The sequence below is a fragment of the Chiloscyllium plagiosum genome, unplaced genomic scaffold (genome assembly GCF_037043375.1).
Source record: "Chiloscyllium plagiosum isolate Xiang-an unplaced genomic scaffold, Cpla_swu_hap1 HiC_scaffold_13, whole genome shotgun sequence".
NCBI lineage: Eukaryota > Metazoa > Chordata > Chondrichthyes > Orectolobiformes > Hemiscylliidae > Chiloscyllium > Chiloscyllium plagiosum.
The window spans coordinates 41483319-41510728 of record NW_028270151.1 but is presented as its reverse complement, the minus strand read 5'-3'; the positions used below and the strand labels follow the sequence as shown (position 1 = coordinate 41510728).

Genomic DNA, 27410 nt, shown 5'->3' with positions numbered 1-27410 from the left:
GTCTATCAATATTCAGCAGCAACCACTTGTCACCCAGCAGAGGAGTTTCCAGCCTATGATTGTTCCACATCAGTGCCCCCAGGCCCTCCAAATTAACTGTAGGCACAAAGATAATTTATATTGGAAACATGGAAAGGTTGGGGAGACAGTTACTCCTTTTTGAAGTGTCCGTTTCTTCATCGCATCCATGTCATGGCATCCAGTTGCTGTTTTCAGAGTAAAGGGTCACTGATTTCCCCTCTAGCTTTGAGACCCTGCTTGTTTCTCTTTAATTTGATTACACACTTGTCTCTGGCTATTACTGGCCATTCCACTTGCAAGTGTCTGTTCCCACGTAGTGCAATATGAGTGTCTAGCCCTCAGTTGAGCCTGGCGATGGGGTTCAGAAACCAGGAGAAAAGTCCAACCCTTGTTGAAATAACAATAATGAATCCAGGCAGTGGCAGGGGTAATAAAATCAGCCTCAATGCCTCTGGGTGGAGTGGAATAAATTCACTCCATATTTGTACTCCTATCAAACCAGCATGCTAATATTAAGAGAGAAATCATCAATGGCTTTAGGGCATGAGAGAATACCTTGTACCATGGGGCAATCTTCTAGCAAGAATTCTATACCTCCAAAACGGAAGATTATAAGAGAAACTCATTGTAAACTAAGTAAGACGGCTTAATAATTACATTCCCCTGAATCTTTAAATGAGAGGTTTTATTTTGACACTTTCCCTTTTCAGGCACTCTCAAAAATTAAGCAAGCGCACAAAATCATTTATTTCTAAATCAATTTATATTCATGTCCGAACATGTTCTCCTGTTTGCCTTTTTTGTCTAAATAACATGTGAAACAATTAGTCTATTTCGTTATTGAAGGTTGAACTTAATCATTAAAACAAGCCATCTCTATCTTTAGAAGCAAATACTCTACCAGCAAAAAAAGAGTTAAAATGGGTCAAAATATGAGTTAACATCTGCATTAAAGGTGCAATGATAGAATCAATTCAGACTGAATTTGTAATAGCTTTATAGCCACTTGAGTATTCAGAGGTTCTGTTAGAGTGTAAACACTTGGAATTATCATTGATGGCCTGTCATGGAGAGTGAAAAACAAATATAACGCTCCATTGTAGGTTTGCATAATAAATACAGTATGCCTGGCAAAATACCAGACCTTTGTAAATAAATATTACCATTTTTATGAGTCAATTGTATTAAATTTACAACAGTGTCTAAGGCTTCTTCATGTTCACAATTTTTAAAATGAACTTGTTTCATAGTTTCCTTCTTCGTAGCTTCTTTTCTTATGCCTGATTCTGGAATCAGATAAGTGCAGACTTGAGAATTGACTATAACGGGCATGAGACACACTTGACTGGCATAAGTCATAGAGATGTACAATACGGAAGCAGACCCTTCGGTCCAACTCATCCATGCCGATCAGATATCCCAACCTAATCTAGTCCCACTTGCCAGCAGCCGGCCCATATCCCTCCAAGCCCTTCCTATTCATATACACATCCAAATGCTTTTTAAATGTTACAATTGTACTAGCCTCCACCACTTTTTCTGGCACCTCATTCCATACACGTACCACCCTCTGTGAGAAAACATTGTACCTTAGGTCCCTTTTATGTCTTTCCCCTCTCACCCTAAACCTATGCCCTCCAGTTATGGACTCCCCCACCCAAGCGAAAACACTTGGTTTATTTATCCTATCCATGCCTCTCATAATTTTATAAACCTCTATAAGGCACTCCTCAGTCTCTGATGCTCCAGAGAAAACAGCCCCAGCCTATTCAACCTCTCCTGACAGCTAAAATCTTCCAACCCTCTGGCAACATCCTTGTAAATCTTTTCTGAACCGTTTCAAGTTCCACAAAATCCTTCCAATAGGAAGGACATCAGAATTGCACACAATATTCCAACAGTGGCCTAACCAATGTCCTATAAAGCCACAACATGACCTCCCAACTCCTGTACTCAATACTCTCACCAATAAAGGAAAACATACCTTCTTCACTATTCTATCTACCTGTGACTCTACTTTCAAGGAGTTATGAATCTGCACTCCAAGGTCTCTTTGTTCAGCAACACTCCCTAGGACCTTACCATTAAGTGTATAGGTCCTGCTAAGATTTACTTTCCCAAAATGCAGCACCTCATGTTTATCTAAATTAAACTCCATCTGCCACTTCTCAGCCCATTGGCCTATCTGACCAAGATCCCATTGTAATTTGAGGTAACCTTCTTCGCTGTCCACTACACCTCCAAGTTTGGTGTCATTTGCAAACTTACTAACTATACCTCTTATGCTCATATCCAAATAATTGGTCACAGGCGTCCAGTCTGAAAAACAACTCTCCTCCACCACCCTTTGTCTTCTACCTTAAAGACAGATTTGTAGCCAAATGGCTGGTTCTCCCTGTATTCCATGAGACCCAACCTTGCTAACCACCTTATTGTTTTTGTATGGGAAAGGACACCCTGAAAGAGTGATCATACAAATAACTGATTAAATTAATCCAAAATAAGGTCCTCAGGATTATTCACCTTTAAGAGTTTACACTGGAAAGCACTGAAGTTACTTGCATGACTCACTGGTCCCCAACAGATTGATGTATAAAAAAATCACATACCACCATGTATAGGGAACATTTAACACTGCAAACTCCCATCCTGCTATCAGTCCTCACCTCAGTGGTGGGAGGGAGAGGACCTAAGGGGGTAGGTTAAAATTTTAAATATAAATGTATCCACTTTTGGCTTTATTAGAGTAGGATAAAGGGTGAAATATTTACTTGCTGTTGACAGTTCAATTTAAATATTTATTGAAGCTTTACAGAAGCCTCAAATTTTAATGGTTTTGAGCTATAATTCCTAGGAATCAGAAAACACAGTAACAATCAGGAAGGCAAAGCCAGATTCAACAGGCCTTAAAGAGTCTAACAACCCTCTCAGTAATTGGTCTCTAATCACAACCAGTGCTTCTGTGCAAATTCACCATCTTGCAATCATTCCACAGCTTCTAATCTTTTCAAGTCCATTCATGATTTTATAATCATCATGATTTATTCAAAATCTCCCATCTGATCCACAATCATCCCTCCACCCTGACTGACAATACTGTCAATTCTTCTGCTTTAGGCCCTAGTGACATGACAGCTCCCTTCTTTCTTTGTGTTGCCAAGCTTCAGTCTTCCAGCTCAGATTTTCCTATCTGCCTCTCAATGTGGCTACTCATCCCCAGGAAAGGAAAAAGAAAATTATAAATATTGTCCTGTTTTTAAATTTGATATATTCTCTTGTGCTTTGTATTGCTGGGTTTTCTGTCACTCCCAATCTCTGGACCATCTCTGCTATCCTGGCCAAGGTTTCAGTAAATATTGCCCTAGCTATGTTTCCTGCTTTTTGGGGAGACCATCACTTTAATGAAATCCTTGCTCACTTATCCACATTCTCTATTTCTCGTTATTCTTCCAGTGTATCTAAAGGAAGTGAATGCCTGTCCATTTACCTACTCCCTTAGCACTGTCCCCTAAACACTCTTTCCATTTCACGTTGCAATTTAAATGTGCCTCTTCTGACCTAATGTATTCTTTGCTTCTCATGTTGTTGATGATGAACTGGCTCAGGACTGACAGAGCTTGAAGAGAGTCTATCTTTCCATTATTTTTCTTACTCTTAAAACTATTCAAAATGGTGCCAAATTGTGGTGACGTTGGAAAAGCATTTCACTGCATTTTACTGTTTTCCTCACTGTAAAATACTGTGACAATAAAATCATTCATTCATTTCTTCTGTTATGTTTGCAACCAAGATATAGTCTTTCCTGTGGCTTACCATTTTACCTTTTCCTTAGTTAATGCACATTTATGTGTCTCATTTTGCTACCGCTGGCATTAAATCAGTGACAGGTGGTAGCTCACAGAGCAGGAAGCACTCACCTCAAAGCTGAGTTCTAAGGAAGGGTGACTCGACCTGAAACTTTAACTCTGATTTCTTTCCACAGCTGCTGCCAGACTTGGTCAGCTTTTCCAACAATTTCTGATTTTGTGATTCAAAACTGTGACCCCTGCATATTAGCACAGGCTTCTGCAGATTGTTCCTTGTTCAAAGGCATTCAGCATCAGGAAGGTGGGGAATTGTAGTCATGCTAAGAGCCATATACCTGCCTTTGCTCCTCATCCTCTTCTCTGTCTTCTCTTGCTATTCTCACAACACTCCTCCCACCATCACTCACCTCTAGCCTCAGGCCCAGCAACACCTGGCTTCAGGGCATTGGCATATTTGTAGCAGTCACAGCCTCCTAAGTGGCACTGCCATTCAATACAGTGGCATACATTTGGCATGTATGGTTATACTAGGTGAAAGTGAGGACTGCAGATGCTGGAGATTAGAGTCGAGAGTGTGGTTTTCGAAAAGCACAGCAGATCAGGCAGCATCCGAGGAGCAGGAATATTGACGTTTCAGGCAAAAGCACTTCATCAGGAATGAGGCTGGGAGCCTCAGGGGTGGAGAGATAAATGGGAGGGGGGTGGGGCTGGGGGGAAGGTAGCTGAGACTGCAATAGGTGGATGGAGGTAGGGGTAAAGGTGATAGGTTGGAGTGGAGGGTGGAGCACAGAGGTGGGAAGGAAGATAGACAGATGGGACAGGTCATGAGGGATGAAATGTTGGAACTGGGATAAGGTGGGGGAGGGGAAATGGGTTAAGTTGGTGAAATTCACATTGATGCCATGGGGTTGGAAGGTCCCAAGGTGGAAGATGAGGCATTCTTCCTTCAGGAGTCAGGTGGTAAGGGAGTGGCGATGGAAGAGGCCCAGGACCTGCATGTCCTCAGAGGAGTGGGAGGGGGAGTTGAAGTGTTCGGCCACGGGGCGGTGGGGTTGGTTGGTGCGCATGTCCCAGAGATGTTCTTTGAAGTGCTCCTTGATCCAGGAAAGGCTTGCCTCTGGCTGTCAAATGTCTAAGTGGAACAAAATGTCGCAAACTATTGTTATGAAGGTGTAGACAGGACCTGTACTTTTAAGAGAGTTGAAGGACTTAGCAAGCACACAGAATGCTGGAGAATTTACAACATAACACATGGTCCAGCAGCTAGCAGTACCTGGGTTGTGATGAGACAAAAACAAATTCAAATTTGGCTAGTCAGTTTAAATTATGCCCCAAGATACTAAACTCCAATCAAGTTCGAATTTAGCATTTCAACAAAATATAAAATGAACAGTTGGAGGAGAACTGCCAAGCCACCAACACATGCAGACTGCCCACAGAATAGCTTTCTTAAAGGTACCTTCATCTATCAATGACCTGTGAAACATAAACCCTAAGAAGAAACAAAGACAAAGGAAGATACAAAGAGAAGATTCGACAGCTGTTTTGAAATTTGAATTTTTTGGTAAATCTTAATCGGGGGGCTTTACATGGCCATTTTATAGATGGGAAAGTAAATGATAGGTTAGCGGAAGGAGTTGTAAAATAGTTGTTAGTTAATTATTCTCTGTTAGACATTTTTAAAAAAAAGTTGTTAATTTTTACCATAAATACCTATGGGACAATTCTTGACCTTTCAAATTTTCACAGATTATAGCATGGGGGAACCTTTTGTATGTGTTAGGTTTAACTAGCAGAGGGGTTTACCCTATGTCGTAACATTTAAGTGTTATGCATTATGACACGAGGTAAACACTCCTGCTTAATTTAAATCACAGAACAGATTTATATCACGCAGTAATCTGTGAAAATTCAAGAGGGCAGGAAGTATTTAAAGCAAACATTAACAACTTTATTTCTTAAAGTATAACAGAGAATAATTAACTGACAATTATTAACAACTCCTTCCTCTAACCTATCTTTTACCTTCCCCACTACAATACTAGTCTGATAAAAGGTAGTACCTCTCTACACCTTCATAACACAATCCCATAAAAAGCCAGCATGGGAGAATTGTTGACTCTTAGTTGACAGACAAGACCATAGTCACCTTCAGAATATTTCTCCTGCTGTCTCGGCTTTAGATTCCTCCAAGGTTCTGGATCATAGCTGCATCACCCATCTTTTTATTAGCTTTTGTGTGTGATTGGATGAGCTTACTGATTCCAAGTTGGAGGGAACTAGGTCAGCTAATGCTTGTCGTATTGTCTCTTTGTTAGAACTCAACATGAGTGAAAGACCTTTCCTTACTGTGATGATTAGAACTATTTTCTCTTAGGATTCGCAGACTATAAATCAAGAGGTGAAAGGGTGGGAGGAATTACTTTCACCAGGGAATGATACTTAAAAATTACCAGGACTGATAGTTGACGGGTTCCCAAGTCCTAATGGACTTGATGCTTGGTCTTTGAAAAACGTTGCTGTTGGGCTAATAGATGCATTGGTTTTTTTGTTTCCAGAATTGTTTTGATTCTAGGATATTCATCAAGTATGAAAATAATGAATGTAACTCCTCTTTTCAAGAAAGCAGTGAGTTGAAAGCAGCAATCTAAACGCCAGTTAGCTTAAGGTCTGCCATTGGAAAATTACTCTAAACTATTATTAAGGAGATTGCAGCAGGGCAGTTTAATCTCAATGTAATCAGGCAGATCCAACATGATTTTATGACATGAAATTGACCAATTTATTTGAGTTCTTTGAGGATGTAACAGACAGCATGGCGAAATGAAACATTTGGATGTGCTGTACTTGAATTTCCAGAAGGTATTTGACAAGACCTCATCAAAATAAGAGCCCATGGTGTAGGGTAACAGATTAACATGAAGAGAGGCTTGTTTAGTCAACAGGAAACAGTGTAAATATAAATTTGTCATTTTCAGGTTGGCAGGATGTGGTAAGCTGAGTGTTATGGTGATCAATGCTTGATTAAGGATGTTTTGCTACAGTTGGACAGGCTATTGGCAAAACCACATCTAGAGGACTGTGTACAGTTTCTTCTGGACATAATTGCATGGGAACAAGTTAAAAAAAGGTTTATTCGACTGATTCCTAGGATAAAGGGTTTATCTTGACAGAAAATGTTCGGCAGGTTGGGTCCGATCAACAAGAGTTTCATAAAAATAGCAGGTGATCTTGTTAAAACATACAAGTTCCTAAGGAGACCTGACAGAATGGATGTCGAATTGTGGGTGAGGCAAGAACTAGAGGACTGTTCAAAAATAAGGGGTCTCCATTTAAGAGCAATTTTCCTCAGATGGTGATGGGGTCATAGCTTTAAATTGAGGGGTGATAGATATAGGACAGATGTCAGAGGTAGTTTCTTTACTCAGTAGGTAGTAGGGGTGTGGAATACACTGCCTGCAACAGTAGTAGACTCGCCAACTTGAAGGGCATTTAAATCGTCATTGGATAGACATATGGATGAGAATGGAATAGTGTAGATGAGATGGACTTCAGATTGGTTCCAAAGGCCGGCGCAACAACGAGGGCCGAAAAGCCTTTACTGTGCTCTAATGTTCTATGTCCTATAAGGAGAATCTTATTCTCAGGGGAATCATGAATCTGTGGAACTCTTCCTCATGGAGCAATGTGGTAGAGCCATCATTATTTTTAATGCAGTGGTATATAGATTCTTTACCAACAAGTGAATGAAAGAATATAGGGGATAGACAAGTAAGTAGAGATGAGGCCTCAATAAGATCAGCCATGAGTTTGTCAAACGGCAGAGCAAGTTCAAAAGGACGAATGGCATATTCCTGCTCCTAATTCATATGTTTGCATGTAACCACAACATTTAGTAAGGTTTTGCTATTTAAATTTCAATTCCTTCTCTTTGGAGTGCTCTGTTTCCATTTTGTTGCCTTTTTCAATGTCTCCTATTATTTGCATTTTCTTCATTCTTTTCACGTTTCTCCATTATTTCACCGATCATTTATATCATCCAACAGTTTTCTACTAAGCAATTTGCAAGTCATTTAATCTATCTCTGTGACTGGCAGATTTTTTTCTTTGCAACTCCTTCACATTTTCAATTTGTCTCTGTTTTTCTAATCTTCTGGATTTCAGTTCAGGTGAAGTCCTGTGTGTGCTCTGACCTATTCATTGTTCTGATCTTTGCTGTACTCAGCACATACCTGCTGACTGAGGAACACCCTCCTCTGATCTTCATGCTAGAAATCCTTGTGAAAAAAGAGACTGACTCCCAGCTCAATACACTTCCTCATTGCTCTAAATTGTGTCATCTTCTGGAGTGTGTGGGAAGTGAGCAGGTAGTATGTAAATGAGATGTAGGACTTAAAACAACCAGAATCTTTATTTTCAAAACAGATATACTTTAACCTAGAATTACTCAAAGTGTTTTCCCCTGTTAAAAATAGAATTAAGTTTTAACCTACATTCTTGTCAGTCATTTTGGAGTGTTTGGTTCCTTCAGCTATGCAGACATCTGCAGCCATAGTATTTTAAACCCACAATCCGTCAACAATAGTGGTCCATGTTGACATGTGAATAATGACCAACACTGGTGAAGATTACTCATAATGAGAAGTCAATGGCCAGGAATGCAGAAAAGGGAAATAACAGGTTCAGAAATAAATCATACACAAAAATCAATTCTGTTGTACTTGTGAATCTCAATTACTATACCCATCAGAAAGCAGATCATCCTGATGTGAGAAAAATATAATTGTATATTTGCATAAATTGATCAATACTATGGGCTAACCTGTTATTTGTTTCTCTCAGTTGTCCCATACCTACCTAAATATTATGGATGTTTTTGCTCGTTAACTTGATATCAACTTTCATCAGGTTTGAGTTGAGCATTACTAGCATTAGTATCTAAGTAGCTTTAATTGAATTCATTTGGATTTCACATTCAGTTCTTTCTTCTTTAGCTACTTTTAAATTGAACCAAAGGACATATGAGTTCCAGTAGCTCCCAATGGACTCACATGACTAACAGCAAGACAAGGGTAAATCTGCTGAATTCACTTTGATTACCTGTTGGAAAAACTGAGTAAAAGTAAGTGAGCTTTCAACTCACTGGTCTCCAGTTATTTCGGGGATGCTGCGGGTTGCAAGACATCTGCCACTGACAACTCTCGAACAGCTGTCAACTGTCAAAACTTGAGAAAATGCAGTAAATGGTTTGGCAATAGAAAGACAATTGCTAGGAATTTTTTGAAAATACTAAATAGTTCATAACAGGCATACATTCCTCACAGGCACAAGTACCCATAAAGGAAAGGGATTCCACTCAGGCTAACTGTATAAGTTAAAGATTGCATTTGATCAAAGGATGTGGTTTATAAGGATGCCAGAAAAAAGTGAGAATTGGAAACAATTTAGAACTCAGCAAATGAAGACCGTGAAACTAATAAAGGAGGTAAAAAGAAATAAAATGAATGAAAGCAAATGAGTAACATAAAAAGTCTACTACAAAAGAGTCTTTACGTATGTGAAAAGGATAAGAGGGCCCTTTACAGGAAACAGAATATTTATAGTGGGGAACAGGGAAATTGCGGAGAAAAATTACCTTGCCTGTGCCTTTCACAGAAGAAACAAAAAGTCTCCCAGAAATGAGAAAAAAAATTGAAGATCCTGAGTTTGTCAAACTTTGAAGAATGAGAGGTCCTCTCACTGAAAAGTGTACAAACTCTGTTCAGGGCATCAGAGGACAGGTGTAGATAAGATGTTCTCCCTGGTGAGTGGCTATAGAGCCGGGATATAAACTTAGGAAAAACAGAAATCAGGTCTCGCAGCATCTGTGGAGAGAAATCAGAGTTAATGTTTCAGATTGAGTGATCCTTCCTCAGACATGCAATTAAAAGGATCACTCAACCTGAAACATTAACTCTGATTTCTTTCCATAGATACTGTCAGCCCTGCTGTATGTTTCCAGCAATTTGTGTTTTTTGATTCTGATTTACAGCATGTGCAGTTCTTTCTATTTTTATTTAATTTCAGCATAAGGGCTATGCCATTTGATACTGAACTCAAGAACTACATATTCACTCATTGGGAGGATGGAGGGGTGGTGGGTGGGGGAGTCTTTGAAATTCTCTGCCCCAAAGGGCTGTGAAAGCTCAATCATTGAGCATATTCTAGACAAAAATCAATAGATTTTTGGATACCAATGACACCAAGAGTTATGGAAAGAGTGCAGTAAAGTGGCATCAAAATAGATGATCAACCAAGGTCTAATTGAAAGTTGGAGGAGGTTTGATGAGCTGATGACCTACTCCTGTTCCTATGTTCCCTTGATCCTTCATTCAATGCATAAAAAGTTTTGTCTTTTCCCTTGGTCACAGGAGGCCTTGCCACAAGTCAGAAAAGAACAGCCAAGAGCTCTCATGTATCTCTTCTGTATCATTCTAGAGAGTATAAATTTATGATGATCATAAAAAAAAACAAAAGTTTAGGATTAAAAACAGAAAATGCTGCAGAAACTCAGTCAGTCTGTCAATTTCTGTAGCGTTAACATTTTGAGTCCAAAGACTCTCCTTTGGAACAAAAATAATTGATCAAATTTAGATACAAAATGATGTTGAACTTTAGGAAAATGTCTATGCTTCATTTGTTGTCTGGAATTTAATTGAATTTTTTCTTTAATGACTTAACTGAACAAAGGTAAAAGCCACTTATTTGAAATGGCTATGTAACTGCTGGTAGAATGTTTGCTTTATATGCATGTGCTTTTCCATCAGATATTAACATTTTTATGGCTTCTACATCGACTTAGCAGATCTAATTGAAGCAGCTTAACATAACGAGGTATAGCAACCCATTGAAAATCAAACAAAACAGCAACTAAATCACAGTTTTAGTACTTGTGTTGTAATCAAATTGATAGCCTTCACAAGAAATAGAAGGTCTATTGCTCAGAAAGGAGAAATAGAAAGATTTTGAAATTATAACCCATAATTTTTTTTTCCAGGCGCTACTAACACTGCATTCTGTTTCAAGAACAATATCTATGTGTTGCTGTCCTGATTTTGTATTTGGCTTAAAGGATCCAGTTCTTTAAACACATTGTAATCAGTTTGTTTATGAAGACTCAGAGAGCTAACTCAAAGGCTCAGTTCCCTGGATTAGTATTGCTAAAATCTCGAATCTTATTCCAACATTGGAATCTGTGTTGCTATTAATTGTTAGATCCTGGTTTACTTTAAATTGCAGCAGAAAGAGGGAAACTATAGACGCGCAGCAGGCTGCACTCTTGGAACTCAATGAGCCAAAGGGCCTCCTCTGTGCTGTGTGACTTTATGCACCACAAAGCATCTTCTTGACCTGTCTGTTATTAAGCCTCAACATAATGTATAAGATATAGAGAATGCCAGTGGTCTACTTATTTCATATGTGCAATATCAAGCACTTAGCTTAAATTCCATAACATTTACATGACTTATTTAACTTCTGATTTCTACGTATGAATGAAATATTCAAGGAATCTTGTGGAATAAGATACGCATTCCATTTGGAAGGAAAGTCTTCCCAAGTACTTATTAACTCAAGTTTCTCAGGTTCCCATTAATAGGCTAATTTTGTATTCCGCTTACTATGAAGAATCTGGACGATATTTTAAGCTTGTTATAGGCAACATTTACATGAATTAAAACACTGTAATTATCAACCAAAGATAGACAAGGAAACTGTCAGAAATTGATTCCATGAAATAGCTCTGCAGCAATTTAATAACATTTCATTGCCCTGGTACATTTTACCTTGGAGAAGTCTTTGATATGAGTTCTGAAACTCTCTGCATGTAATCAGTGGCAAGTACTACAATTTCTTCATCCTGTGAAAGGTTATCATGGAATATTCTGTCCAGTAAATGTTTCCATTGAACCTGTTAAATGTAAAAAAAACTGATGCTTTCATCCACAATTACAGGTGAGAGGATGAACTCTGCAATAACCCTTTCAATTTACTTAAGCTACTCACAGCTGGTGCAATGCGCTGCAACTCTCTCAAAGTGATTTTGTTGTACATAGTATTGATGTCTCTTCGCAGAGTATCCGATTCCGAAATTGTTATCTTTAGTTTTTTTAGGGAACATAAATCAGATGAGATATTTCTTGAAAGTGCATTGTTACAACAAATAGTTTCCTTAAAATGACTGATTATTCGCATTTCAAAAAACACAAATTCTTATTAGTTGATTATACTGACAAAGCAGCAACCACAGTAGCAGTCCAGTTAACTAATTTCTCAAAAACATTAGACTCTTTGCAATCCAAGTTTAATCCGTCATTTGTGGACTCTTCAATTTGGTCCTGTGTAGAAAACAGTGTTAAACCAACAACACATGCTATGAGGCAGAATTCCCAACACATGCCATCCATATTTGTACACTGCATTACTGGATCAAACGCATTTTCAGGGGGTGTATGTTTTTGCTAAAATTCTTCCAATTGTTTATTGCAATAAAATTCTGTTGCTACATGTTAGTTGTCTTCAAGCAAGTTATGATTGTTTTTTTTCTTTCTCACACTGAAAACAAGATCGCCAATGAGCTTATTCAGAATTTATGAAATAGACCTGAAATTGGAATCATACAAGGGAGATCTCATAGCCCATGATGTCTATGCTGGCTCTTTAAAAGAGCTAGTCACACTCCTCTGTCAAATTTTACTTTTCAAACGCTTATCCAATCCTCTTCAAATGTTTCTGTTGAATCTGCTTCCACCACCCTTTCAGGTAGTACATATCAGACTGTGAATAAGATTATAAAATTGTTGTACTCCACTCTTAATACTGGATATTATTGTTGGATATTGGCTCATTGTTCCATGAAGTGGCCCTCTGGCTGCTTTTCCTACTGTACATTTCTCTTTCATTGATCCCAACATAGCTTAATTATATTTAACTGATCTTTAAAAAAAATTGTTAGGCTATTCTGTGTTGATGGCAATTTCCTTTTGATCCAATGTAATAATTTAGCACTCAATCTAACAACAAATATATACATTAAGTGCAGACATACAGTTCCAGAGTGACTCAATCCCACCCACACCCACCCAGAGAAAGTATTTCCTCTCTGTCACAAAAAGGTGACACCTAAGTTTAAAACAGTCCCCAGGTCTGCACTTATGCATGAGAGTAAACAGCTATTTCATATTTATTTTACCAAGACCATTCAGGATCTTATAAACCTAATTAAATCACCCCTCACTCAAGTGAAATTACACCCAGCCTGTCAAATCTTTCCCTATAAAACAACCAGCTCATTCCAGGCATTAACCTGGTCAAGCTCCTTTGAATTGCTCCCACTGCATTTACATCCTTCCTTCAAGAGACCAAACTAATAAGATTTGGAGATGCCGGTGTTGGACTGGGGTGTACAAAGTTAAAAATCACACAACACCAGGTTATAGTCCAACAGGTTTAATTGGAAGCACACTAGCTTTCGGAGCGACGCTCCTTCATCAGGTTATAGTGGAGGGCTCAATCAATAGTTTCACTTTTATTCACATTACTTCTTCAAGTGATTCAAATAAATGGATTAAACAGAATTTCACTTTTACAAAACCATGTTGACAATTTATTTTGAATTTTTCCAAGTGCCCGGTTAAACCTCCTTAAAGATGAATTTGAACGAATTCCCCAAACAGATATCAAGTTTTCTATTTCTTGCCTGCCTCCCTATCATGTTGTCGTGAGTCTGAAGTAAAAATTGATCAATGCAAGAGTTCCATAATCCTAATGCCCAACAATATTTAGTAATATCTATTACATCCTAGAATTGATTATGTACATTATTTATAGCATTTTTATAGCATTCCATTTGCCTTTTCTTATGAGCAGCAATTATAACTGTAATTAGGAGTGAAACAGGAATAATCAATTTAAAATACATACTTGCTGAAGCCTTACAGTAATTCATAGAATATCTGTTGTTTTACTTACATTTGCCAATTGCATCTCTAACTGTAATATCTCTTCAGTCTTCTTTTTGGCATTATCTCCCCCAAGCAGACTTACTAATTTTTCCATTAGATCTTTGTATGCTATCAGAATCTGGTCAATAAAAAATGTGCCATTAATGGATAAAATACCAATAAAATATTGTAGTTTTTTCTTAAACAGAGCATTTTTCTTTTTCTTAAGGGATCCATGATTCCTTCAAGTCAGAATGAGGTGTGGAGTTATTCATAGAGTTTTTTTTAAGGTTTAGCAAATTCTCTTTCTCTGTGGGGTTCTGTGACCTGTTCTCAATCTGATTGCGTAACTTACAAAAATTGTAAGTACTGGTTTATTACCACAAATAGAAATATCTTATGAGGTCTTACAGAAATTTTACAAAGAGAATCAACTGTGCCCAGAATTTTAACTTCAACACTTCTTGGCACCTGTAAATTCCTGCAATAGCTGGAAGAGGTCCTTAAGTGGCCATTAATTGAGGCAGATAAGCAGCAGGTACAGCGCTGCTGTCATACAGCTCACTTTTACTGCCTGCCAACACATCCCCACCCCCACACGCAACTCCCTACCATACCCTTACCTGTCTGCGCTGGTGTTGAGGGTGTGTAAAATTCCAACCTATGACACCATAGTTGCTGGACACTTCAACACTCTTGCATACAATGTAGAAATTTTAAAAGTTCTAAACAAGCATTGAAAATTTACATAATGTTGCAACATGTTTCCACAGAAATAAGGTCTTATTTTAAAGTATGGATATATGAAATGCTATTAGGTGAAATAGGTAGCCAGAAACATTATCCATATTCTTAAAAATTGAGACATTCATATTTTGTGTAGTGTAATTGTTCAAACTCTGATGTTGAAGATTGAAACTGGGGTTTTATTTTACAGGTAGACTTCTTTTGATGATGATTGTAAATGTTCTACATAAAATAAGTCAGGACATTCAAAAGGTGATTTGCATTTTCTCATGAGCCTTAGAGCATGATACTCAAAGGTGAGATCTGCAATTACAATGCATTGCACTCCCCATTTTAAATGTAAGGACAGCTTGTTAGGAGGCAAAGACTAATGTTTGCAAATCAGTGAATGGGGGCTTGTGCTTTTAATTTTAACTAGAGATGCAATAGCATCTGACAAAATACAGCACAAATTGGGTCTCCATTACTATCTGAACAAAGAAAGACACTTATATTTGTCTATAAGTGCAATTAGAATTGAAAATTTGCTATCAGTTGCACTTTCTATCAGAGATGTTGCTCAAATCCAGTTCTTAGTGAGGCAACAGCTCAAATGTTTCCATCAGTTAAGATCAATTGTCAGTTTGACTCAAGGAAACTGGAAACAGGAGAGAAATGCAGAAACATACAAAGAATTTACAGCTCAAACAAAGCAATGTACATGATTTTCCCTCCATTACGGATTAAGAATAATGCTAAGCATGATGTCTTAATTGGGCGAAGGGCCAAGAATCTGATTTTTACCATTCAGATAAACTGTGATAATTAAGTCCTGCCTGCTTAGATTGGTTGATGAGGTCAAATTTAGCAATCAGGTAACACAGAGAATATCAGGCAGCTTGCAACAATAAGAAACTGTGATAAGGACAAGTTACAAATCAGTAACTGTGGTGGTGGGGTATTGTTGTAGACTCAGTCTGGTAGGTGATCTGCAATTAGTTGGTGGAAGTGTGGAGTTGGGGATTCTGGGTTTTTCAGGGGTCAATCCCTGACATTGTAACGGTGACAGGGTGATCAAACCTAGGGATTGCCTCATTTATAGAGTTATCGAGTCAGATAACACAGAATCAGATCCTTCAGTCCAACCAGTCCATGCTGACTATAATTCCAAACCAAACTAGTCCCACCTGCCTGCAGATGGTCCACATCACTCCAAACAGTTTTTATTCATATACTTACCTAAATGTCTTTTAAATGTTGTAACTGTACCTGCCTCCATTATTTCCTTTTGAAGTTCATTCCACACACAAACCCTTCTCTGTGTATTCTTCTCTCAATATGCCCCCTTGTCTTGAAATCTCCCACCCTTGGAAAAAGATGCCTGCCATTCACCTTATCAATCTTTAATTTAGTTGCCGAGGAAATAGTCACAGTTATGGGGAGAAAATGGTAGAATGGGGCATGGTGGATTATTGGAAGTGACTGTGTGGTCCTGATAGGAGGTTTAAGGCAAATTATGGTCATTTTAGCCTTGATACTTGGAGGGTGCAGGGCCTATGGGGAAAAAAACAAAGTAGAGACATGAAGAATAGAGGATAACTTGTGGGTCAAAGGTTGGGCATTCACCATGTTGGCTTGAAACTCAACTGGGTGAAATGTCATTGTGGAAAATAGTGCCTCCAAATTGGGAAGAGTAAGTAACTGTCTTTTCTCAATGGGGTCAAGTGCAGCACTGCAAAAAGAACAAAGAACAAAGAAAATTTACAGCCCAGGAACAGGCCCTTCGGCCCTCCAAGCCTGAGCCGATCCAAATCTACTGTCTATACCTGGCCCCCAATTCCTAAGCATCTGTATCCCTCTGCTCCCCACCTACTCATGCATCTGTCCAGACGCATCTTAAATGAATCTACCGTGCCTGCCTCTATTTTCTTTGCTGGCAACGAGTTCCAGGCACCTACCATCCTCTGTGTAAAGTACTTATCGCGTGTATCCCCCTTAAACTTTTCACCTCTCACCTTGAAAGCGTGACCTCTCATTATTGAATCCTTTACCCTGGGAAAAAGCTTATCTCTATCCACCCTGTCTATACCCTTCATGATTACCCTCAATCAGGACTCCCTCAATCTCCTTTTTTCTAATGAAAACAAACCTAACCTACTTAAATGCTCTTCATAGCTAAAACCTTCCATACCAGGCAACATCCTCTCCAAAGTGTCCACGTCCTTTTGGTAATATAGCGACCAGAATTGTACACAGTATTCTAAATGCAGCCGAACTAACGTCATGTACAATTTTAACATGTTCTGCCAGCTTTTTTATTCAATACCCCGTCCAATGAAGGCAAGCATACCATATGCCTACTTGACCACTCTATCCACCTGTGCAGCAACCTTCAGGGTACAATGGACTTAAACTCCCAGGTCACTCTGCTCATCAACTTTTCCCAATGCTCTTCCATTTACTGTATAAAGGTGAACCCCTCTATGGTGCAATTGCATTCATTATGACTAAACTTATTAAACAATGCTATTCATTTTGCCTCAATTTACAGTTAACCTAAATGCTAATTTTTGTGGGAATCCAGTTCAGAAATGCACTCATGAAGTAATCATTAGGTGTATATTACGCCCACTGATTTCCAACTTGCGATCTCTCAGCTCAAAAGATGAAATGGAACAAGGCACTTTTGATCACAATTGCATCTTAATAATTGGAGAAGGTGTACAGTCCCATGGACTGCAAGCCAATGCACTGTAGCTGCCATGTTCTCAAAAACAACAGGAAACTTACTTGAACATGAGTACTGAGGTAGATGCAAGTTGTTTGGGAGAGGTTGGAAGGGAGTCACTTGATAACTCCTCAGACCAGAGGACATATGAGCAAAAGAAGGTCATTTGGTGAATCTAGACTTTGCTGCCATTCAGTGAAATTATGACTGATCTGATGAGCCTCAACTCCATTTTTCTGTCTTTACGCCATAACCCTTGATTACCTTACTGAGTGAAAATTTGTCCATCTCAGCCTTGAATATACTTAATGATCCAACATACACCGCCCTCTGGGGTAAAGAATTCCACAGATTTACTGACCTCTGACAGAAGAAATGTTTCCTCATCTCTGTTTTAGATGGGCAACCCCATACTCTGACATTATGCCCTCTTGTCCTGGACTCTCTACAAAGTGAAACAACCACTGTGTCCATCCTGTCAAGACCCGTAAGATTCTCATATGTTTCAATAAGGCTGTCTGTCAATCTTTTCAATTCCAATGAGTACAAGCCAGACCTACTCAATGTCTAAAGAAAATCACTTCAGCCTTTTTCAAGAAACATTTATCTAAACCACCTTTAGTGCCAAACGAAAGTGATACTTGGCTAACCCCATGGCTTGGAAAGTGTACCAAGAAGCCTGAGGCCTTTTCAAGCACCAGGTGCCACTTCAAGCACCTTTCCCTCAAATCGCAAAATCATACCAACCATCAGCGGTGACATGCTAAAGGCAGACAAGTACAAAGATTTTACAGGCTATTTCTTAAGTTGTCATTGTAATAAATTCATGTCAATAAAGTGGATTGGGCCATGATTGTCTGAAGCTATCAATTTTAACTGGGAATATAGAAAGGAAACCCTATTGAGCAATCATTTAATTTGTAGCAAATTCATTAGAACATAACAAACAGGAAAAGGAGGAGGAAAAGGTTATTTGACCCAAACAATTCTCTCCATGATCTGGCCTGATGTTTAAGTCAGATCAAATCTTCTATGTCCCCCAAACAAAAGAATCATTTACCTATCTCTTAGCCAAATCCCAGTTCACAATTAAATCAGGAGTGAATGTGATTACCTCCTGAACAATTCACCAGAGAATTTACCACAAGTGGTGGCAGACTACTGCATAATTCAATATTTACGTTTAAACTAATAGCTCCCTCGGCTGGTGCTCATGTTCTTTAATTCTTATGTTGTACTTTTACATAAAGTAATGCTTTACATCAACTTGTCTGTTTATTAGATTATTTTAAGAAAATTGAGTCAAAGCCACCTTAATTTTTATAACTGAGTAAATTTAAAATGCTAATGTTTTCTTCATTAGAAGAATATGAATCTGGAATCATTTTACTGTATTTCTCTGAAACATCTCCACTGCCTCAAAATCATCTTTGTGTATGGTAATCATACATTGATGCAGTACTCATGAAGCTTTATAAAATGTCAGAATCACTTCCTTAGATTTATATTCTATGAACGTGCTTAGATATCAGGTCGTGTTATTTTTCTTTGCAGCTGGTGTCATACATTTTGCATCGATATCTGTCAACCCACATTTTTTTAATATGAAATGTCATTTATATTCTGAACAGCTTAAGTCTTAAGATTGAACTCTGACTCTGCTGATCACAACTGTCCAATTAGAAATACTACCATTGATCTATTTTAGCTTTTCAATTATGAAGTCAATTTATTATCCAATTTACAACATCTTCCTTTATCATAAGACCTTTCATTTCAGACATTAGTCTCTTTTGAGGCACTGTATCAATTGTCTTCCAAAATTTTAGATTTATTAATTCCCATCCACAAACTCTATTACTTCTTATCTTAGTGCTTTAGGTGGTTAGAATGAACTCTTTTAGGGAGATTGCTCCATGTATTCTCAATATAGGTTAATTTTGAATTTGATTCTTAAATAATCTATGTATACCTGTGTGCTATTCACAAAATTTTGCTCTTAAAGGACAATAAGCTCTCTTGCTGTCATTTTGATGGTTTCATAAGTTTCAAACTGCTGACAAACTGTTGCAATGAGTTCAAGACATTGAAAGGAAAACTTAGGCAAAGTGTCAAAGATGAAATGAACAGACACTCAAACCATGTAAATGAAACTCAAACTGGTAGATTATTTCAGCTGACTGATAAACTAAAAGTAAATCAGAGCAACAGTTTGACCAATGATGATGAATAGGAGTAGAAGGTGGTACAGAGGTAATGTCATTAGATTCAGAAATCTGATACCTCATGGGATGTGGTTTCAAATCCGGTTAGGGTAGTTGTTCATGGTCTAATTCAATAAACTCAGGAATTAAAAATGAGCTGATTAGTGATTATACAACCTTTATTCTAAAAATATTTCTGATTTATTAATGCATTTTACAAAAATAAATCTGCTGCCCTTCCCTGATCTGGCCTGCATGAGACTCCAGACCCACAGTAATGTCTCTGTCTCTTAATAGCCCTCTGTATGGCCAAGAGAGCCAATCAGTTCAAGGACACCAAAGACCAGCCGTGCCAGTGAAATCCACGTTCCATACAAGAATGAAAAAAAGCTGTAGCCAAATATGTCAACAAAAACCAAGTCTGAATGTACACAAAAGTGGAAATATTAAAAACCCTTTCTCCATAGATCTGGTAAAGTCCATCACTATTTTTCGCAAAGATAAAGAAAGACTTGCCTGTTTTATATATATAGTGTCCTTCCAGACTACAGAACTTAGCAGGACATTTTACAAGTGTTTTTAAAACATTGTAATATAAGAAATGCAACAGCCAATTTGTTCACTTCAAAGAACACCTTACAGCAATAAGATAATAACCAGCTAATCTGCTTTAGTCATTTTGGGTATAGAAGTTTGGGCGGCATGGTGGCTCAGTGATTAGTACTGCTGCCTCACAGCACCAGGGTCCCAGGTTCGATTTCAGCCTCGGGTGACTGTCTGTGTGGAGTTTGCACATTCGCCCTGTCTTTGTGTGGGTTTCCTGTGGGTGCTCTGGTTTCCTCCCACAGGCCAGGTGAGTTGGCCATGCTTGAATTGCCCACAGTGTTAGGTGCATTAGTCAGAGGGAAATGGGTCTGGGTGGGTTACTCTTCAGACAGTCGGTGTGGACTTGTTGGGCTGAAGGGCCTGTTTCCACACTGTAGGTAATCTAATCTAATAACAATTGTCCAGGACTGAAAAATAATCTCCTCAGTTTATCTTCAACTTGTACCATGTTTTATTCTCCATCCAACTGAAAGGGCAAGCAAAGTCTTGGTCACATATAGCATGTGCTACTTGAGACAGTACACTACCTCTACATTGTTATATTGGGATGTCAGCCTAAATTATGTGCCAAAATTGCTGTAGCACAACATTCCAATAGAAATGTCATTCTGAAAAATGCTGTATTAGAAATTCTGAAGCCCTTACATAAAAATGCACCTACAAAAAGAAATTTCATTTTGGATCTATTTTTGGCATAGCCTCACACAAAGTGTGGAATTTACTCATATTTTTACAAAGCGTGTGACAAGCATGTTGGTTAAAGATTAACCTGATACCCCTATTTGCAAGATAACTCATCTGATTGCTTTATATACTTTTCTTCATTCTATGCAACCATCCAAGTGACCACCTTGTATTGGCAGCAGCTTTCATTCTTTGCAGGAGTATTTTGCAAAATGAATTTTTAAGGCTCTTGAGATGTAACTTCAATGCAATTGAGCAGAACACTTTCACACTAATTGTTAAATGTGCAACAGATAGGAAACTGCATACCAATGTGTGGGATATAGGTAAAGCAGTGTTATTTCTGCAATCATAATTGCTTATGCAAGGTAAATGAACTCACACCAGTGCATAATTGTTTCAGCCAAGAGCTGACTTAACAAGAATGAAAACTATGTGAAGGAAATATAAAATTGTTTTTGTATTAGCTAATATGTGCATACAAGAATGAAATGTGCCTGCAAACAATTCTAGATGTTACAGACAAATAGATAAGGTGCTGTGAGGGGAGGGGGCTAAGCTAGATATGCCTGTACAAACAGTAGTTATAAGCATCTGTTTCCCGCTTCTGCAAAAACAAGAACAAACCACAATCAAGAGGTCATAAGGTCATAACAAGCAAGGAAGCAGATGGCAGTAAAGGAGGATATACCCAACAATGGACCACAGCAGGATGTGGTCAAATGGCCTTGTGAGACCAGAAATAAGCATTTTGTCACAGACAAGGCCGGATAAGGCAAGAGATAAACAAGAGTAATGGGCAGCGGTCTTAGAGAAGTGGGAGATGTAAACAGGGGAGGAGTAATGGTAGGAGGGAAGAGGAACGAATTACATATTGTGTACTTATTGAATTCAGTGTGTGTGTGTCCCTGCCTTGTGGACAGTGGACACAACACCCCTCTTGCAAGAGTGTAATAAACGATACTACTGCTTCAGATCTTGTCTCGGACTGAAATTATTGAAGTGAGTGAGCTTAGTTTATCACAATTGGGGGCTCGTCCGGGATATTCTTCCATCGCCGGGGGAAGTGGCTGGCCCTGGGCACTGGGAAGACATGTCCAGTTCCTGATTGAGGAGCAGTCTCGTGTCCCGGTTTGGTCCGCTCCCTTGGGTGACTGGTACGAATCCCACAAGAGAGACAACTGAATCAGAGAGTGAAAGGAGGTTGATAGGAAATACGTTAAAAAGGGGCCAGGCAACTCTGTGCACAGGCCAAGGTAAGAAAATTGACTTTTAAGTACTGCCTTCGTGGCCAGGATTGAATTTTAGTAGTTAATAAGGGACTAACGAAGGAACTCAGTATGGGTTGTGCCATGGGTAAGGAAAAAGCCTCCGGGAAAACAAAAGAAAAAGGCAATGGAAATGGGGGCGGGGTCCCTTACAACATACTTCCAGAATGTCCGTTAGGCAGGATGTTGTGGAATTGGAAAAATAATACATGTACAAGGGAAAAAGATAGGAAAAAGATGATTAAATATTGTTGCTTTGTATGGACGAAGGAATCCATTCTTTGTCCTGCCGTTCTCTGGCCAAAGTACGGGTCGGCCGCAGACTGGGTTTGTAAATATTTGAAGTTATATGTTAATGAAAAAAAGCCTTACAGTCAGGAGGAATCTGATTATGCTTCAAGTTGGAAGGGCAAGTAGCTGAGGGGCTATTAAGGGTACACTTTGTAACTAAATCATGGCCAGACATTCAGAAAAATATTCAAAAGATAGAGGGGTGAAGCGAGGAGCAGCTAGAGGTGTTGTTATTGGAAGCTCAGAAAGTGTCTGTGGGATATGGTGTGTGAGAGAGAAAAGAGCTGTACAGCTGGTAGAAAGTTTAACCCTTTGTGATTTGGTTTAAATGCATATTTGTTTGTTGGTGATTGAATGTTTGTGCTTTGTTCCTGGAGCTTGAGATCCAGGACTGTTTTGAATCTGATTTTTATTATGGAAATTTAAAATGATTTCTTTTAAGGTTAAGGATTTTACAGTGATTATGAAATAAAATGTTAACTCCTGTTCTTTTTACATGTCATGACTGCCTTACTATCAGTTTCTAACTAATCTCTTTTAACCTTAATTAAAAGCGATTTATGGAGGACAGTTGAAGTTTCGGTTCAACATTAGATTGTAGTAAAAAAATCCTATGGTTAATATCTATGACCTTGGATTCGGCTATTGTTCATGCATTAGAAATTTTTTTAAACTTGAATAGACAAATCCTTTTAAAGCAGCTCCGATTATTTCACGACCTATAGCATTGTAATTGAGCAATGATTAGTCAGGACTACTTATGAAAACTAATTTTGGATTTAAATTAAGGGACTAAAACTGGGTAATTATAGTGGATTTTAAAGTTGGAAACTGTATGCATTTAACATTTTAAATATTAAATACTGAACAATTGAATTTATAAATATAAATATATATTTACAAGTTAGGAACAGGCTTTAAAATTTAGAAAAGCATAAATTGATGAATTGGTATTTGAAGTTATGGCGAGCAAGAAATATTGCAATGTTTCTTAAAAAACATTTTCAAGATCTAAACAAAACATTGGGTGATGAAGAACGGCCATTAGGTGGCCCTAAAGCTGTTCAATTGGTTAAATTGGGTCAGCAATTGACCTTAAAAATGTGTTGCTGCAAAAGCGCAGCAGGTCAGGTAGCATCAAAGGAGAAGGAGAATCGACGTTTCGGGCATAAGCCTGAAGAAGGGCTTATGCCCGAAACGTTGATTCTCCTTCTCCTTTGATGCTGCCTGACCTGCTGCGCTTTTCGAGCAACACATTTTTAAGCTCTGATCTCCAGCATCTGCAGTCCTCACTTTTTCCTCAGCAATTGACCTGGCAATATAACATGAGAAGTAGAAACAAAAGGCAAAAATAATGATAGCCACGGTTGATGAGATAATAAAGAAAAGGACAAAACTAAAAGGAGAAGGAAACCGGAATGGTCGGGGAGGAGATGTTAAGGGGTCTGTGAACAGGAACAAGGATCGAAGTGGAAATCCCCACAGGCGGGATGTTGTTATTGTGGAAGGACGGGACACTTTAAGAGAGAGTGTCCAGATCTGAAAAAGGAAGTAAAGGCAGTACCGTTTATGAACCTTGATGAAAAATAGGGGTGTCAGGAGTTCCTGCCCCCGGGGACCCACCAGGAACCCTTGATAAATTTAAAGGTGGGACTTTATAAAAAGAGGACGTAGTTTTCCTAGTCGAGATGGGGGGCAACAAGGTCATCCTTAAATTTTAAGCCCAAGACAGCAGGAACGAAAGAGTTAATCGGATTATGGCGACAGTTTTGTGATGAGAGGCACAAAGAATCAGTTTTGCACTCATGACAAAATACTGCCACCAAATTGGGATTGAATTAACTGCAAATGGTGCTATGAAATCTGTTGAGGTTCTTAAAAATGAATGTGTTCGAGCAAAACAATTACAGAAACAAAATGAAAGGTCACAAGTGACTAGTAAACAAACAGAACGGCGCAATTACAGTTTTAAAATGTTTTAGTCATTTGTTGCGTTTCCACACTGAATTACAGATAATGATTTTTATATTTATATAATATATAATTTATAATTAATATTTATAACAAATCGATTGTGTTAGCCTGAATCAATATTAATTGGCAGGATCCCTTCACACAGTCTCACAGACTTGTCATATTGATTCATGGTTAATTTAAAACATGGCTGCATTAATTCATTGTTAATTAAAGAATGGAAAGCTACATTACTGGCTGATGAGGTAACTAAAGAAGCAGCCCTGAATCCATAGGAAGTGGTGGTTTATTCCCTTATACCTAAAGTCCCAGGTCCTCAGGAAGCTCATATCTGGCCACTGCCAATCCCAGAAACTAAAGATTTGTTCTTAAAGAAGTATATACTGGACTTCTCTTCCTCTTTGTCTTTCCTCAGGAAACAGGGTTTATTGGCACAGACTTTGCCCCTTGAATTCGCTGTTCATCCGATTCGACCGGGAGATTGGGTCTTAATGAAACCGTGGACAGAGACTAAATTGCAACCGGACTGGGAAGGGCAGTATCAGGCTCTTTTGACCACTGAAACAACGATAAGAACGGCGGGGAAAGGGCCAGTGGAATCTCCAGTTGAGGAAGAAGACTGGACAGCTGAATCAACGGAAGAACCACTGAGACTCAGGCTAAAGAGACTTTGAGTAATTCATTATATAGTGGTGACGCGAGCACGGGATTATTTCTGTAGGATTGTACATTAAGATTTTTGGTGCTTCAGCACGATTTTTAGAATGCTGAGGATGCTTAGGGTTATGATACAAGCTCTCCCAGTATTGGGATTTTGTCAAACATTATTTTCATATGTGTTATTAACGGTCCCTGAGTCTGATAATCCGCAAATAATAGACCTAATGCATGTAGCTTAGTAAATTGTGGGGACGTAGATAATCAGAGACAGTACAGCAACTCAGAGATACATCTTAAGTCCTTTATGGGGATGGTACTTGGTATAATCGTTTCGTCACAGTACACCGGGCCGCCTTCTGATCAGCTCTCGATTATCCCGATAAAGACCGTAACCCAATATACCTAACGACAAAGAAAACCACATGGCATGAAGCAACTTTGGGGGTGGGGGGGGGGCACCTATGAGATACAATTAAATGAAACATTTGGGATAGGAATGAAAGCAAACAGGGAGGATTTCTGGGGCTGTTGTTTTTGAATTAGCGTAGGAAAGGGAAAATGGACAGAACTACTAGATAGTAAGACTCAACCTTTCACCCCTCCCGATGACCCTAAAGTGGTAAAAATTATAGAGGACTTGAAACAGACCATCGAAATAGAAACTGGATATGGGGATGCAAATGCCTGGGTTGACTGGGTAAAGTATACTGTAAAAAGTCTGAACAAGAGCAATTGCTATGCATGTGCCTCCGGTAGACCAATGGCCCAGGTGGTTCCCTTTCCACTCAGGTGGAAGCAAGACAGGAAGGGCATGAAATGTATGATAGCCCTGTATCAGGATGAGACTGCATGGAATGATAGGAACTGTACCTCCATATCTCTAATGTTCCCTCCCTTGGAGAAGAAAGACTTAAAAGCACCACCCCCTACATTTTCAGCCGCAGTCAGAAATCACACGTCGTTTGTGCATAGACGAGGTACAAATCGGTCCAGAGACTTGGGGAGCTGAAATTATGTACAGAGATTAAGAATGTCACTGAAACGGACAAGGGAGGGAACTACTCAGCACTAAAGATTCCTCAAGCGGATCTATGGTAGTACTGTGGAGGCAAAATATTGAGACCCACCCTACCTCCGGATTGGAGAGGGATATGTGCAATTGTACAATTGGCAATTCCATTTACCTTGGCATTTGAGAAGGAAAAGATAGTAGAGAAAAAGGGAAGGAGTAAGAAATCACTGTTAGACACCTCTTTCGATGGCAGGATTTATCTAGACTCTATAGGAGTTCCAAGAGAGGTACCAGATGAATTCAAGGCTCACAACCAGATTGCAGCAGGCTTTGAGTCGGCTCTCTTCTGGTGGGTAACAATTAATAAAAATGTAGATTGGATAAATTACATTTTCTATAATCAACAGTGATTTATAAATTATACAAGAGATGCGGTTAAAGGAATATCAGAACAGCTTGATGCGACAAGTAGGATGGCATGGGAAAACAGAATGGCCCTTGATATCATTTTAGTGGAAAAAGGTGTGTGTGTGTGTGTGTGTGTGTGTGTGTGTGTGTGTGTGTGTGATGTTAGAAGGAAGCTGTTGTACCTTTATTCCTAATAACACTGCACCTGATGGTTCAATTACTCGGGCCTTAAGGGGATTGACTACCTTAGCAGAGGAACTGGCTGCAAATTCAGGAGTAGACACATCTCTCACAGGATGGTTTGAATCATAGTTTGGAAAATGGAAGGGGGTGGTAGTCTCCATCCTTACTTCCCTGATAATAGTAGCTGTGGTATTGGTAGCCATTGGCTGTTGCATCATACCCTATATATGAGGACTCAGCCAAAGACTGATTGAGACAGCCTTAATGAAACAAATGTCCTTAAAGAGCAATCGGAGAGAAGGGCTCTACCTGTTAAACAACGAAGGAATAAGTGACCTCGGGGAGATTTCCAAAATAAATGAAATTTCGGGAAAGATGCTCGTCAATTTGGAAGCGACATATGAGAAAAATGCAGAAGATAACAAATGATAATTAAAGAAAAAGGGGAAAATTGTGGGATATATGTAAAGCAGTGTTACTTCTGGAATCATTATTACTTATGCAAGGTAAATGAACTCACACCAGTGTATAATTGTTTCAGCCAAGAGCTGAGTTAACGAGAATGAAAACTATGTGAAGGAAAGATATAATTGTTTTTGTATTAGCTAAAATGTGCATTCAAGAATGAAATGTGTCTGCAAACAATTGTAGATGTTACAGACAAATAGATAAGGTGCTGTGAGGGGAGGGGGCTAAGCTAGATATGCCTGTACAAACAGTAGTTATAAGCATCTGTTTCCCGCTTCAGCAAAAACAAGAACAAACCACAATCAAGAGGTCATAAGGTCATAACAAGCAAGGAAGAAGATGGCAGTAAAGGAGGATATGCCCAACAATGGACCACAGCAGGATGTGGTCA

The 27410-nt window shown here is 38.8% G+C and overlaps 1 protein-coding gene across 3 annotated transcripts in view; it reads right to left on the bottom strand.

Annotated features, from left to right (window-relative positions):
* The window catches only part of ecel1 (endothelin converting enzyme-like 1), a 117153-nt gene that overhangs the window by 49910 nt on the left and 39833 nt on the right, over positions 1-27410 (bottom strand). For all 3 annotated transcript variants that reach the window (XR_015759021.1, XR_015759020.1, XM_087993241.1), the window contains exons 3-5: positions 13836-13946; positions 11871-11963; positions 11651-11775 (exon numbers count right to left, since the gene is read on the bottom strand). Coding sequence is in view for 1 of the 3 variants with exons in the window: in XM_087993241.1 (XP_087849367.1) it covers positions 11651-11775; positions 11871-11963; positions 13836-13946 (329 nt within the window). In the remaining 2 variants the exon portion in view is untranslated. The remainder of the gene's footprint in view (positions 1-11650; positions 11776-11870; positions 11964-13835; positions 13947-27410) is intronic.